We start from the raw sequence: 15,926 nt of genomic DNA, 5'->3' as shown, positions 1-15,926 counted from the left end.
TCAGAAAGCTTGTGTTTAATGGGGGCTGTTGCAGCCTGTGAGGCCCACCATGCATGGCTGCCCCACAGCCAGGTACTTCTCAGAGATTTTCTGAGGACTGGGATTGCTTATCTGAAGACTGAGACTTCTGGGGCAAGTCTTCAAGCATCAGGCTCAGCACGTGCACAATCTCATAGTACAGCTCTTGAAGCCTGGTAAGTGGAGCAAGGAGAGATGGGGCCTGAGCTCAGGGGAGGGGCTCGTGCTCCAGCCCCAAGCCCTGGCCCCACCCGCCCTAAACTTGCACCTGCACATTCACCACACCAGCCCATGTGGGGTCAGGGAAGAACTCTGGGTTAGAGTCCAGGGTCTGCCACCTCTGTCGGTGGCCCCTGGATAAGTTATTTCATCTCATGTCACACCCCTGGGCTCTGAGTGAGGTGACTGTGGGGAGATGCCCAGACAACACCTGGCCCACTCTCGGGCTACATGTGGGAGTTCTCTGACCCCTCCTTTTTAGTTTCTCCTGTCTATGAAGCCCTCCAGGGACTCCTGTTGAGAAGCCAGGCTTATCATGTTCTTTCTCCTTCGAGGGCTCACTGTGGCTCCCCAGTGTCCACCAGCCCCTGCAGGGTTTTGCCCCTTTCCTGCTTCACACTGGCCATTCAGAACCACAGCTAACTAATACAAAACGCAAGCCCTAGGCCGGGACAAGCTAAGAGCTCCACACACTTTTCACTGAATCATCCAGTAGCCCCTCATGTGACAAGTGGGAAAGAGGCAGAGACTTGCCCAGAGTCACCCAGGAAGCTAGTGGCAGAACTGAGCCAGGCAACAAGGCTCCCAACTCCCATCAATGCCCTTTTCTCTGCCCCCTGAAAAGGGATCAGTGAGGAGGGGCCTGAAATGTTGTGGACAAGGCATTTAAATATGGGGGGCGGGGGGCGGGGCGCAACTCAGGAGGGTCAGAAGGGGCAGATTCCCACCACCTGTGGGCCTGTCCGCACAGCAGCCCAGCTGTATTCATGGAATCCTGCCTCTCCATGAGGGGTCTCAGTCCACCCTACCTACCCTGCACACCCACCAGGGCCCAGACACCAAGGAAGCCCCAGGGCCCAGGAGACGCCTGGCTCCACGGCCCCGGCAGACAGGGCGGGGACTGACTTGTTGATGGTAGTATCCTGGTTGTCCAGAGTGGAGAAGTAGACGTCAATGAAGGGTAGGCTAGTGCCAAAATCATCCAAGACCATGGGGTCAGAGTGCCTCAGAGTCTTCTTGAAGATCTGCGCCAGCTCACTGAAACTTTTGCAATCAACGTTTTTCTGTAGAGAGGAAGACAATGAGAGAGCAATGAGGAGGAGAAGGAAATGACTCCCCAACTGCACAGAGACCTAGACCTCCATGACCAGCCCCAGGAAGAGTCCAGAACCTAGTCACAGATTCAGCCCCGAGCCCAGCTTCTCCTCAGCCTGGACTCGTGCCTGAGTGAGACAGGCTTGTGAGCTAGCCATCACTGAGCGTGAGGGCAGGTGGCCCAAGAAGGAAGAGGTGAGAGCTTGGCTCAGCATGGCCTCACCTTGCCCTGGACAAACCTTGGGCGCACCCAAGATAGGCAAGACCTTCAGGAAGGCAGATGTTTCAAACTCAGAAAAGAGACTGGGGAGAGATGAGGAGAAAGGAGTAGCATATTCAAGACCAGCAGGGAGCCCAGGGCTTGGCATGAGAAGCTTAGAGCATTTTGGCTAAAAAAGGAAGAATCCCTCCAGTACCTCACAGTTGCATCATACTCTACAGAAAGTTTCAAGCCTTTTTTGCTTATTCTTGCTTTGGTTTTAAAAACTACATGAGAAGACTGAGGTTGAGGGACTTCACCTCAGTGTCCTCATCCATTCTGAGGGCTGGTGCCAGGCCTGGCTGGTGGCCCATGAGACCCTGTGAGCCCTCAGTCCCAAGAGGGTTCCAGCACAGACCCCTGGCCTTGTCAGTGGAGTTTGACCCACAAAGGAGGGAGACGTTATAATCACAGACTCAACACTCCAAGAGGTCCAGAGAAATACAAATAGGCAGAGCATAAAACCTTATTCTAAAAATTATGGGGAGTAGGTACCTGTCTTACAGCTAAGGAATGGATGCCTTGGGCCACTTGCCTCTACCTAGGCCCCAAAGGCCCCTTTTTTTTTAAAAGATTTATTTCTTTATTTCTCTCCCCTTTCACCCCACCCCAGTTGTCTGTTCTCTGTGTCTATTTGCTGCATGTTCTTCTTTGTCCGCTTCTGTTGTGTCAGCGGCACGGGAATCTGTGTTTCTTTTTGTTGCGCCATCTTGTTGTGTCAGCTCTCCATGTGTGGCACCATTCCTGGGCAGGCTGCACTTTCTTTCGCGCTGGGTGGCTCTCCTTACGGGGCGCACTCCTTGTGCGTGGGGCTCCCCTATGCAGGGAACACCCCTGCATGGCACGGCCCTCCTTGCACACATCACCACTGCATGTAGGCCAACTGCACACGGGTCAAGGAGGCCCGGAGTTTGAACCATGGACCTCCCATGTGGTAGACGGACGCCCTAACCACTGGGCCAAGTCCGCTTGTGCAAAGGCCCTTCTTATGACCATACCCATTGACCTGTCTGTCCACCTACCTGTGGCAATCACCCACCTGTGTCTGCATCAGCCGGTTGACCTCCTCCTGCTGCCGCTTCAGAATCACCTGTTTCTCTTCCATAAGTGTTGTTTGCCTCTCCAACTTTAGCTCTTGCTCAAACTTTTTGATGGAGTCCTAGAAATTCAGAGGGTGGAGGTCAGGCGCAGGCTCTTGCTGCATACTCCCCTCCTTCCTTAGCCTAGCACTGTAGCTCAGGCCCCTTGGCAGGAATACCATCCTCAATACAGGGCCACCCCAGACTCAAGCTGCCAACTGCAGCTGCAGTGGCTTCCCAACCCCACTGTCCCAGTGGCCACCAGCACAGGGGAAGTGTGTGCCTCAGGGAGAAGAGTTGGGCTGGGGTAGAAAGGGGCACATCTGGCCACCTTCCCTCCATCTCGGGAGGAAGACACAGCTCAGGTTGTCCCTGAGGACTGGGCCCATGGTCCCACCTGCCACACCGAACCACACCCGATCCTGATCAGCACAGCCTCACCTCAGTGTGGATGATCATCACACCTACAAACATGCTGAGGAAGACGAAGGAGGCAAGCAGGATGAAGAGGATGGTAAATGCCCGGCTCAGAGCAAAATCTCGCTTGTCCAGCTGCTCTTGTAGGTCTGTCCAGCCATCAACCTGCTCATACCAGGCAGGGTACACTGAGTGCCAAGGCAGTATCAGGCAGGCTTTCTTTTCATCTACCCAGGGGATCCCCAGCCACTGAGGGCAAGGTGGGTTCTGCCTCCCCGATGAGCCCTGGAAGGTCAGCCTCAGCTTCCTGGGAACCCAGACGAGTCCCTGGATTCCCTATATGGGGAAGGTCCCATGTGAGGTCCACACCACCTGGCCAGCCCCTTCTCAAGCTCCCCGACCCCACCCCTGTTCCACCAATGCCCAAACATGGTACCGTGGTCAAGCTGAAGAGGGTGAAGAAGGCCATAGCCAGGCTCCCCCAGTTATTCAGGTCACCCCTCTCCGGTCCACCAAATAGGCAGAAGCCCAAGATAGCAAAGATGAACATCAGGACGAAGAGCAGGAATAGCACGGAGGCCACAGTGTAGGCCGTCTGCCCCACGGCAGTGATGAGTGTCTGCAAGGCAGGGAGACTGGTACTAAGCAAGGGCTCCAGCCTGGGTGGTACCCAGAGGACAGAAGTCGAGTTAACCCTGTTCCCACCTGTCACAGCATGCAGCACTGTGCCCAGCACATGGTGGAAGTTCAATAGATACTGGATGAATGAATGAACAGAGTGAATCAGGACTGCACCCAGACTGAGGGCTGGATCATTGCAACAGTTGTCCACTGGCATCTGGCCCTCACACACAGTCACCTGTGGGCACATGTGTGTGTGCTGCCTCTAGTCAGGGTGGCCTCCCGTCAGGATGATGAACTCCTCTACTGGAACCCCAGCCCAGCTCTGTGGTCATCCCAGGGAGTCTTGCTACTGCTTCTCAGCTGCGAGTCAGTCCTGAACGTTCTTTGACCCAGGCCCAAGAGTAGCAGGATAGCCACCCTTGGTGTGAGACTGAAGACAGCCAAGAGAAATGTGACCCCTTCTGTCAGGGTCCCACCTTCACAGGCAGGTCCCCATCTTGTGACCTCAGTCTTCCCCTCATGGAACAGGCATTTGTTGTAAATTGTCAGCCTATTGCCTTCTCCTGGGGAGCACAATCTATGGCTCCTCTTCATTCATCCTCCTTGCTCTGCAGTCTTGCATGTAGTAGGTGCTCAATACATGTTGACCTACCTAGACGTTTTCACAGACAGATTTCAAGATGGGTGTTATTATTCTTTCCATTTCAAGGTGAGGAATCACAAGCAAAAAGTCCTGGCCATGGCCACACCCCAGTGTGATGGTAGAGCTGGGACCAACCTCTCATGCCCTTTGCCCCTGTGCCACAATTCTCAACCACTAATTCCCCAAAGCACAGAAATAATTTATTGGCTCAACACTAGGAAAGGAGGTAGTTGATAGAGATGGGACACAGGACAGTGACATTTGACTCTTTGGGGTAATTTGGGAAGCAGGGAGATAGCCAAGAGCACCGGGGCTGTTCTATGCGTAGACTGATTTGGCAGCTGGCTGCCAGGAGTGAACTCATACCAGATGCCTCTCTCATCAACTTGGGGAAAGAAAAGCAGTGTTTTGGTTTAGTTCCAGAAGAGCTGCACTGGGAGGAAAAAATTGCCTCCTCCCTTCTCGTCAGAGAACTTCTTTCCCAAGATCAAATAAGATTCAAGAGGTAAGTCCTCAAGAGAAAGGCTGCCATCAGATGTGGTCTGCAGATCAGGCCTGCACGGGGCAGGGAAAGGGTACACTGAGTGCTAGCCTCCCTCTCCAGGCTAGCCCACTGGGATCAGTGCACCAGAGGTCAAAGCAACCAGCTTTGGCAGTGGACCTGGCCCAGTGGTTAGGGCGTCCGTCTACCACATGGGAGGTCCGTGTTTCAAACCCCGGGCCTCCTTGACCCGTGTGGAGCTGGCCCATGCGCAGTGCTGATGTGCGCGAGGAGTGCCCCACCACGCAGGGGTGTCCCCCGTGTAGGGGAGCCTCACGCGCAAGGAGTGCTCCCCGTAAGGAGAGCCGCCCAGCGCGAAAGAAAGTGCAGCCTGCCCAGGAATGGCGCCGCACACACGGAGAGCTGACGCAGCAAGATGACCAACAAAAAGAGACACAGATTCCCCGTGCCGCTCTCAACAACAGAAGCGGACAAAAATAAGACCACACAGCAAATGGACACAAAGAACAGACAACCGGGTAGGCGGGGGGGAGGGGGGGGCAGAGGGGAGAGAAATAAATAAATAAATAAATCTTAAAAAAAAAAAAAAAAAAGCAACCAGCCTTGGAGATGAAAAGGCCACACTCTCCAAGAAGCTCCACATGGGGACCCCCACAACTGGTCTCCCCATATTCTTTAAGCACAATAGGCAGACCCCGTTAGTTCCAAGGTCCACAGAAGTACAGAAATACAGTCCCAGTGGGGGAGCTGATGTGGCTCAGGGGTTGAGTGCTGGCTTCCCATATACAAAGTCCAGGATTCAATCCCTGGTCCTGGAACCTAAAAAAAAAAAAATGTGGAGGGAATATAGCTCAGTGACTGAGCACTTGTTTCATATGTATGAGGTCCCAGTACCTCCTATAAATAAATAAATAAATAAATAAATAAATAAATAAATAAATAAAAACAAATGGAAATGCTGTCCCAGTGGATGTTCCCCAGATCTCCACAGGCTGAAACGTCCTTCCCTGAGAAAGCACTGGGCTTTCAAGGCCTACAGCCCAGCCCCCAGGTGGTACCTGACTTTGGCTTCCCAAAAGTGACGGCTTGAAGGTGTACATACCCTAGAAAAGTATGTTCTTAAAGTCAACCTGTCCCTGTGGGGGTGGGCCTATTTTTATTAATAAGGAGGATCTCTTGGTGAATAGGCTCTTAAGATGTAAGCCCCCTCATTCAGCTTAGGTCTTAATCCTCTTATTGATTCCTTTATAAGAGAATAAAATTCAGGAAAAAAAGAAAGTCATGGAAGCAAGAAGCTGAAAGTAATGAAACCCGAAGAGAGAGAACAGCAGACGCCACCATGTGCCTTGTCATGTGACAGAAGAGTCCAGGATCCTTGGCAGCCGATCTTTAAGAAAGCATCGCCTTGATGATGTCTTGATGTGGGCAATTTCACACTTCAAAACTGTAAGCTCGTAAGCTAATAAATTCCCGTAGTTAAAGCCAGCACATTTTATGGTATCTACTTTCCGTAGCTTAGCGAATTAGAACACTGAACTCTTTGGAGGAGTATCTAACCCGCTCTGGGCTCTGGGTCAAGGCACCTCTGCATTGCTAGCTCTGGGGCATCAAGGGCCTGCAGGCAGGGCAGGTGCCCAGGCCCGACCACTCTAAGGAAGCCCTTTTGTGCAGCCACTTGCAGGTGGAGAAAGTGATCCAGCTCCAAGGAAAGGCAGGCAGGAAGGGAAGGCTGGAATTCCCACAAGAGCCTGGCATTTGAAGGTTATTTTTCTGGCTGAAATGCCAATGAACAGGGGTGGTGTGGCCCCAGGTGCCCAACTAACAGAACCTCTCTGTGTGCAACACAGCAAGGAATTATTTCCTCATGGGGCAGTTTATTGCTATGAGGTGGAAGGCAGAATGTCGTTTTAATTAATCAGGGAATGGGAGCCAAGAATGTGCCAGAGTGCCACCTCTGGGCACTGAGGCTGCCGCTCTGTTAAGGGCTCATTTAGACTTCAATTAATATAAATTAGCACAGAAGTGCAGGCCCCCACCTTCAGCACCTCCAGCTCCCCTGGCCAGCACACCAGGCCAGGGTACAGAGGGCATTTATTCCAGGGTCTCTTCTGTGCCCCTCGTGATCTGGAATCCCATGACATCCCAAAGGCTACAGGAGGGCCTCAGATGAGAATGTATGTGGGTGGAGGGGGAACTGGTGGTCCCCAGGGAGCCACGTTGGGTTACAAAGTTCTGCTTAACAACAGGAAAGCGTGGAGGCCAAACACGGAATATGTTTATATATGTGTTGTATGTGCATGCCCATGGATCTCTGTGCATGTCTACAAGAGCCAAAAGCCGAGCAGAGGCCCACGGTCACCAAATAAGCCAGGCCAAATGCTGGAATAAAGCCCTTGGCCAGCAGGGAGGGCTGTGCTCCTTCGCTGTTGCCCTCTGCAGGAAGGATGGGCTGCCTACTGCTAGGCCCTGAGCCCCAGGCACCTTCGGGCCTTCACCCTCTAACCAGGCTGCCAGGACACAGGCAGGGCCAGGCCACTCAGCAGGGAGCCAGTGCCCTCAGCCTCACAAGGTGCTGAGCTGGGTCACTGCCCCCAAGTTGGCAACTCTACCCACCACTAGTCCGTTCTGCTTCCCCTCCCTGCACAGCCCCAGCTTCCTCTCCCTCAGCCCACTGCTCATCGCCTCCTTCCTCCATGACCCCACCGGTCTCTGGCACTCTCAGTCTGTGGTGACCTCTCTCCTGGCCTCCTTAAATGCCGCATCCCAGCAGTTCTCTTGAGGGGGGCTGCTTACCCCCCACTGGCCTCAGGTGCAGGAGGCTACTCTCTGCCTTCTCCTCAGAGCCTCTGCCTCTGTGGGCAAAGCCCTTGCTCCTGGGCAGAGCCGATCTTCCAGCTTTCCACGCCCCCTCATGTCTTGAGGACTCTGCCTCCAGGTTCACTGGCTGCTGTCATCCTGATGTCATCCCGGGGGGCTTCAGCATCTCTATGGTCGGCCCACCATCCCCCGGGCCTCTTTGTCCCTTGACTTCCTTATCTCTGGTGACTCTTGTACCACTTCAGGGCCCTGCTCCCTTGGTGCCCAGCACCTAGAAAAGCCCGGGATCCCCCCTCAGCCTGAGGTGCCCACCACCTGGCACTGACCTCTCGGAACCCCAGTCTTTTTTCCTGCCCACCTGCCTTACTGTTGTCCCTACCTGACATGGCCTCCAATGCCCAGCCTTCTAGGACACAGGCTAGGGTCTGTCTCTAGCCTAGGAACAGGTAGGCTCTTGTGGAATGAAGAGTTCATGATGGGCACTACCAAAATTCTTCCCAAACCGCTAGGGCTTTTCTGCTCGAGGGCTCTCAGTAGAGTAGGAAAGTACTGCCAGAGTCCAGATAAAGGTTGATGATGATGGAGAAAGGAGGATGACTCTGGGATGAAAAGAAGTGAACAAGTCAATAAATATTTAGGTGGGAATGTAAAGCGGTGTGGCTGCTGTGGAAAACAGTTTGGCGGCTCCTCAAAAAGTTAAATATTGCCATATGACCCAGAAATCCCACTCTTATGTATATAACCAAGGAAACTGATAACAGGGACTCAAACAGATTCTTGTATGTCAATGTTCATAGCAGCATTATTCACAAGAACTAAAAGGCAGAAACAACCCAAGTGTCCATCGACAGATGAATGGGCAAACAAAATGTGTGTGCATACACGCACACACACACAATTCAATCATAAGAAAGAATGAAGTTCTGAGACATGCTGCAACATGGATAAACCTTGAAACCATTATGCTGAGTGAAATATGCAAGGCATATAAGAACAAATACTGTATGATTTCACTTATATGAAATATCTAGAAATAGAAAATTCATAGAGACAGAAAGTAGAAGTTACCAGGGGTAAAGGGATGGGGGGAAGGAGAGCTGTTGCCTGGTGGGTATAGAGTGTTTGGAAATTTTTTAATTAAATAAGTAAATATTAGGAAGCTATGCTTGCTTCAGCTGCACATATACAAAAATTAGAAGGACACAGAGAAAATTAGCAAGGCCCCCACGTAGGGATGACATCCAACTTTGTGAAGCATTCCATATTTTAAGTATATATGTATTTAGGAAGCTATGTCACAGGACTTTAAGAGAAAGGAATCAAAACTGACACTCAGATTTATGACTTGGAAACTGAACGAGGATGATATCCATCACTAAAAATTGAAGTATAAGCGTAAGAGCCAGATTTCTTAGATTTGAAGGGGGGTGGTGGGAAGAGATGAGCTCCAGTTTAGACAGGTTGAGTATGAAAAGCATGAGATGTTCAGGAGGCAGTTGGGTCTAAATGTCAGAGAGAGGCACCATGAGCAGTGAAGGCCCCTGGAAAGCAGAAGAGAAGAGACGAGAACTCAGGACACGATTCTGAGAAAACAGTGATTATGGGTGAAAGAAAAAAATTACCTGAGAACTCATGCCTAAGAGGTTGGAGGAAAACCAAAGGAAAGCAGGAGGGATGCCAAGGGAATGGCCACTGGACTTGGCAACAAGATCATTGGCAACCTCAGAAAGGGCAGGTACTCAGGAGAGGAGGAGAAGAAGCCCAGGCATAAATGAAATAAGGGAAAGTGGGGACTGAGTTCAGAAAGCTCTGTCCCCAACCTTGACCATGAAGAAGAAAAGGGGAGATGGGCTATGTTGTTTGGAAGGGGAAACACACACATCCACACACATGGCTACCTGAGAGGAGAAAGGAGAATGGATGTGGGTGTGTGACAGGAGGACTTCTCTAATATTCCCCTTTTCTTTTCCACCCAGGCCTGGGGCTCCCGGAGTGTAGCACCAAGGCCCTAAATAGCAGGCTACTCAGGGCTGGGCTAGGATCTGTTTCTTAGCAGAATAAGCTGGCATATTGTGCCTGGGCAAATAGCACCATACTAGCCCCTTCCTGGAGAAGCATGGATATTGGGTAGAGAGCCAGGGCAACATATGTGTCCAGGCTGAATGTCTGAGGGCTTGGTCGATGGCAAGGGATTGGCCCTGAGGTTTGGTCTGCAATCTGAGCCAACAACAACAACAAAAAAAGCATGGTCACCCCATCATTTTCAGCAACCTGGGAAGACTTCTCAGTGGAAGAAGCATTTCCAGAGCTGCCTGAATGAGGTAAAGTGACTATTCCCATCAAGAGAAGCAGTAGACTTTTAGCTGTTTGGGAAAAGCAGCAAGTAGCCAAGGCCACCCAAAAGCCAGAGACTCTAGGGCATGTTGTGCAAAGGGCCAAGTGTCATTAAAAAAAAAAATCATTTTGCAGCATGGGAGAGAGGAAAAGCTTAGATGGCCTCTGGAGTCAGCCACCTCTTTCAAATCTCATCTTGGACAATTAATTGTCTCAATTTCTTCATTTGTAAAATGGAGCTAATTACACCTATCTTACATTTGTTTTAAGATTAAATGAAAATTTTTTTAAAAAAGAATATTGATTTAGAGAAAGTAAAAAAAAAAAAAAGATTAAATGAGATAATATCAGCAAAGATCAACCTATCACAGAGTAGGACACAGTAACCTAGAGATAGTAGGAGAATTATCATCTCATCAGAGGGTTGTGGTCAGATTGCCTCTATAGCCTGTACTCCCAGGACCATGGTACCCCTGGGGCACTCACCCGGATGCCCCGGCTGTAGGTGATAAGCTTGAGGATGCGCAGAGACTGAAGGCCATCAGCAATGTTGAGAAAGGGATAATGCTTGCCCTTGATCTTGCGGAGGGCATAGGGGATGGAGATAATGATGATCATAATCACATCCAGCAGGTTGTAGCCATCCTTCCAGTAGTCAATGGGGTCCACATAGACCTTCATGAAGAACTCAGCACCATAAGTGGACACAAAGACGATCTCCGAGATCTGCAGAGGGGGCAAGGGTGGGAGAGGTCAGCCAGGCTGCAGAGTCTTATAATCCTGCCTCTCTCTCTGCCTGGGCCACCCAATTAGGTGGAAGGAGGATTCTCCTAAACCACCCACATGAGAGAAACCCAGGCAGAGTCCCTGCACACAGCAGACTCGCCGTGCACTGGACTCCATTACCTTTCTATGTCCTCCCTACTCTTTGGTCCTAAACCTGGGGCTATGTGTGACCCCAGGTGCTTGGAAATGACTTACTGGCAGATAGAGTGACTGTGAGGGCCCCTGTATAAGGCAACTCACATGTCGGGCAACCTGAATGTAAGGTTTTCCAAAGAGAAAATCCCAAGAGTTTTGTGTCCAACCTGAACACACAGACTTTTAGGAATATAGATGAAATACTCAGATGTATACTTATAGCTAATCTATTAATTTAGTTAATCATACATAATTAAAATTAGTTAACTAAAGTAATATCTTTCTAAATAAGTTCTTTTTTTCATTTTTACTTGATGAACAATTTTCTTCAAATTCTTTTCATGGATCTAGAACTCCAATGGCTCTGTTCTTACCAAGAGGTACTTTCTGGGTCATCCAAATTTTCCCTTGTCATATAAATTGACTGCCATCTTGATTTCCACCCAAATCAATTTCATTCATTCATCGAAAAAGCTCCAACTGAGCACCTCCCATGTGACAAAGAAGCACCATTTTAGGCACTAAGAAATGCAACCCAGTGCAAAAAAAAGTACAGCCTGCCCAGGAGTGGCGCCGCACACATGGAGAGCTGACGCAGCAAGATGACGCAACAAAAGGAGACACAGATTCCGGGTGCCGCTGACACAAGCAGACACAGAAAAACACACAGCAAATGGACACAGAGAGCAGAAAACTGGGGGGTGGGAAAGGGGAGAGAAAGAAAGAAAGAAATCTTAAAAAAAAAATGCAACAAAGTATAAGAAAAAACTTCAAGCCCCTAAGAAGCTTACAGTCTAGCTGGGGAGACAGAAATAAATGCTTAAACAAATACACATTTAGCATTAGACAGGAAAATAAAACCGCAAAAGGAGATAGAGGGACTGGTCAGGTAGAGGAGGGGCAGTCCTAACAGCTCTTTTAAAACAGGAGGTCAGGGGCGGCCCTGCTGATGTTAGGAATCAGCCATAAGAAAAACTGGGAGCTAAAAAAAAAAGGAAAATGCTCCAGAAAGCAGGTGAATTGAGAGTGCAAAAGCCCTAAGGTGAGGGAAGCAGACTTGGCCCAGTGGATAGAGCGTTAGTCTACCACATGGGAGGTCCGCAGTTCAAATCTCAGGCCTCTTTGACCCGTGTGGCGCTGGCCCATGCTCAGTGCTGACGCGCACAAGGAGTGCCCTGCCACACAGGGGTGTCCCCCGCGTAGGGGAGCCCCACACGCAAGGAGCGCGCCCCGTAAGGAGAGCCGCCCAGCACAAAAGAAAGTGCAGCCTGCCCAGAAATGGTGCCACACACACGGAGAACTGACGCAGCAAGATGACGCAACAAAAAGAGACACAGATTGCCATGCCGCTGACAACAACAGAAGCAGACAAAGAAGAACACGCAGCAAAATGGACACACAGAGAACAGACAACTGTGGGGGGAAGGAGAGAAATAAATAAATAAATCTTTTTTTTTTAAAAAGCCCTAAGGAGAACAGCAAGGTCAGCATGGCTAGACTAGAGAAGGGAATGTGGTGGGAGAAGCAGGCAGGGCCAGGCTGTGTAGGGTCTTGTAGGCCTGTACGTTGTATTTTAATCTCAACCTTGGAAGACTTGGAAAGGGGAGTGATATGAATTGATTTACATTTTAAAGAAATCTCTGTGGCTGCTTGATGGAAAGAGACTGTGGGGGAGCTGGCAAGAACAGCAATTGGGAGGCTAGGTAGGGAGGCTATTGTAGTCATTAGGCAAGAGATGAGGTTGGATTGGATTGCACTGGATTGTATTGGATTGCATTGGATAAGAACGGGAGATGGTGGTGGTGTTGGAAAGAAGAGGACCAATTGTGGCTATGGTTTGTAAGCAGTGATGATGGGGCTTGCTGATGGACTAAGGGATGCATAGGAAAGAGCAAAAGCAAGGAAGACTCCTAGCCTTTCAGATAGAGCATCTGGGTAAATAGTGATTTCTTTAACTGAGATGAGTTTGAGGTGAGTTGAAGAGAGGATAGAATTGTTTTTGGAGGGGAGTAGAAAGGTTTTAGAGATACACCATCCTTTAAATCTATGTCAGATGCTGTCACTGGAAATTGTCTCACAGGCCACAACCATTTGGATTACATTAAGGCAGCTGGTATTTTTATTTGTCCTGTGTACTTTCATTTAGGGTCTCCACATGTATCCATTTACCTACGGCTTTATTTTAAATTAAAAATTACTATGTATTTTAGGATACACAAAAAAGCATAAGGAATAATATAATGAACAACCATATACCTACCACCCAGCTTAAGAAATAAAGAATTACCATTTTAGGTGACATCTCCTATGGAACTAATCCCCTTCCCCTCCCACGAAGGGAATTTATCATGCTCATATATTTTATACTTTTACCACATATGTATCCCTAAAACTACATGGTATTACTTTGCATTTGTAATCATCCAGTATATAAGTAGTATACACTAATGTATTCTTTGGCAATTTGCTTTTTTTATTTAAAATTACGTTTGTGAGATTCATCCATGTTGATAGGTGTAAACCTAGTTCATTTAGTTTCACTACTGTTCATCAATTCCACTTATGAAAATACTATGATTTATTTATTCAGTTACCTGTTGAGTGATGTTTAGCTTGTTTCCAATATTTTTTTTACTATTCCCAAGAATGCCTTTACATTTGAAAATTCTTGCACATTTTATTGTATACATGTATAAGAGCATCTCTCAGTTATATACCTAGGAATGGAACTATTGATTGTAGGAGATGAGCATCTTCAACTTCATTAAATATTGCCAAATTGTTTTTCAGTTACTGTACCAATTTCATATCAGCAATGCCCCCATTGCTCTGTCTTTGTCAATACTTCCTACTGTCAGACTTCTTCATTTTTGTCAGTTCAATGAATATGAAATGGTATATTTTCCATTTTAATGTTCATTTCTATAATTATTAACAAAATTGGGCATCTTTTCATGTTTAAACTTTGAATTACTTGTTTCTATCTTTTCCCAAAGTTTCTGCTGGATTGTTTTTCCTTTTCTTATTGATTTGGAATCTACAGATTAATTTCCCATTTTAACCATATTGAGCCTTCTGAATTATAAATATGAAATAGCTCTCCATTTGTTTAGTTCATCTTTAATTTCTCTCAATGATATTTTGAGTTTTCAGAGTACAAGACTTGCACTACTTTTGTTAAATTTCTTTATTCTACTTGAATGTACTCATTTTCTTAACTGAATTTTCAGATTTTCATTGTTAGTATGTACAAATACATTGATTTGTGTAGAATGATACTATGACTTGCTGAGCACATATTTTAGTCCTGGTAGTTTTTTCTTTGTGGATTCTTTGGAATTTTCTAGATACAGGATCATGTCATGTGTGAATAAAGACTGTTTTACTTCTTCCCTTCTGACCTTGATATTTTTAGTTTTATTCTTTTTTAAAAAACTGATTACATGAGCTAGACCCTCTGTTACTATGTTGAATAAGAGCAGTGAGAAAGGCATCCTTGTTTTGATCCTGAATCTAGGGGGAAACAATTCCATCTAACAACATTAAGTATAGGTTACCTACAGGTTTTTCATAGATGATCTTCATCAGGTTGAAGAAGTTTGCTTTTTTTCCTAGTTTGTTCTGAGTTTCAAGAATGGGTGTTACAATGGAACAGCAACAATCCCCTAAGTGCAATGGCAAAGACCAATAAAGATGGATGGTCCAACAATGAGCCCTTGCTACTGATGGCTACAATAATGGGCCTGTATGCCTGAAATAGGAACTAGGCCTACAGTTGCAGGGTGCCTAAGAGTTACCTCCTGAGAACCTCCATGTTGCTCAAATGTGGCCACTCTCTAAGCCAAACTCAGCATGTAAATGCATTACCTTCCCCCCAGCATGGGACACAACTCCCAGGGATGAGCCTCCCTGGCACCGAGGGATTACTACCAAGCACCAGCTGATGATGTAACTACAAAAAGACCTTGAATAAAAGGGTCAACTCAGACCAGCAGAATATCTTAGCCTACATGTAATATCAGGTGTTCAAAACTGCTTTTTGACTTTGGATAAAAGGGGGAAATGGAAAGGACAAATGAGTTTATATGGCTATGAGTCTCCAAAAAAGAGTTGGAGGTCATCAGAGGGGTAACACTTATGCATGCCTCAGCAGGGTACCAGAGACAGTCAAAGTAGATAGAAACCCAGGTACTGGTTCTCCTGAGGGCTACAGAGACCCACAGGTTCTATGGTCATGACAGATGACTCTGGAGTTCAGTACCATGTCAGTTGGCCCTACTTTGGAGTTTGTGTTCCTGAGTGTGATGGAGTTGGACTCAGATGTGACCTTTCTACACAAGCCTCTTCTGTTACTTTTACCAGACCTGTGGTTGGCATTGGGGTTGGTGTATACTCGGGAGACCTGAATCTCTGGACTGTCCATGTGACAGCCAGGCCCTGAGCCTCAGCAGACTTGCAGTCCTACCCTCTGGTTTATTGGACTTAACCCAGCCAGCTAACAGGGAGGTGATGAAGGTCAACCACCAAACCAGGGAGCCAAGCGTGCCTACAGCTGCAAGCAGGAGAAATGCCCCCATCATCCATGTGGAATCTAAGCCCCCTCTTGAAGTAGAGGGGGACTGGACATAATCATCTCAGGGTCCACAGGATGAAGGAATAGAGTATGGATTAGAGCGAACTTACTGGTGTTCTGCTGTGGAAATATTGTGATTAGTAATGGAAGAAATTGTAGCATTGATGTGGAGAAAGTGGCACAGTAGCTGCTGATGGTAGGGAGAGGGAAGAAGAGATATGATGTGGGGGCATTTTCAAGATTTGGAATTGTTCTGGGTGGTGCTGCAGGGACAGATACTGGACATTGTGTGTCCTGCCATGGCCCACTGGGTGGACTGGGGGAGAGTGCAGACTACAATGTAGACCACTGTCCATGTGGTACAGCAGTGCTCCAGGGTGTATTCACCAGGTGCCGTGAATGTGCCACAATGATGGAAGAGATTG

The 15,926-nt window shown here is 48.1% G+C and overlaps 1 protein-coding gene and 1 non-coding gene across 2 annotated transcripts in view; one reads left to right on the top strand and one right to left on the bottom strand.

The window, feature by feature from the left end:
• Positions 1-15,926, bottom strand: part of CATSPER3 (cation channel sperm associated 3) — a 38,244-nt gene continuing 22,318 nt past the window's right edge. Inside the window, exons 3-8 of the mRNA XM_058279062.2 lie at positions 10,494-10,733; positions 3,524-3,706; positions 3,112-3,252; positions 2,631-2,750; positions 1,144-1,301; positions 1-191 (exon numbers count right to left, since the gene is read on the bottom strand). Of these exons, the coding sequence (XP_058135045.1) occupies positions 80-191; positions 1,144-1,301; positions 2,631-2,750; positions 3,112-3,252; positions 3,524-3,706; positions 10,494-10,733 (954 nt within the window). The 3' untranslated portion in view covers positions 1-79. The remainder of the gene's footprint in view (positions 192-1,143; positions 1,302-2,630; positions 2,751-3,111; positions 3,253-3,523; positions 3,707-10,493; positions 10,734-15,926) is intronic.
• On the top strand, positions 8,840-8,942 carry LOC111759822 (U6 spliceosomal RNA). The gene has a single exon (XR_002793697.1). It is a non-coding gene; the product is annotated as a U6 spliceosomal RNA (small nuclear RNA).

This window comes from Dasypus novemcinctus, chromosome 2, assembly GCF_030445035.2.
Source record: "Dasypus novemcinctus isolate mDasNov1 chromosome 2, mDasNov1.1.hap2, whole genome shotgun sequence".
In the NCBI taxonomy this organism is placed as follows: Eukaryota; Metazoa; Chordata; class Mammalia; order Cingulata; family Dasypodidae; genus Dasypus; species Dasypus novemcinctus.
Note: the sequence above shows the minus strand (reverse complement) of the source record. Positions and strands in the feature narration are given on the sequence as shown.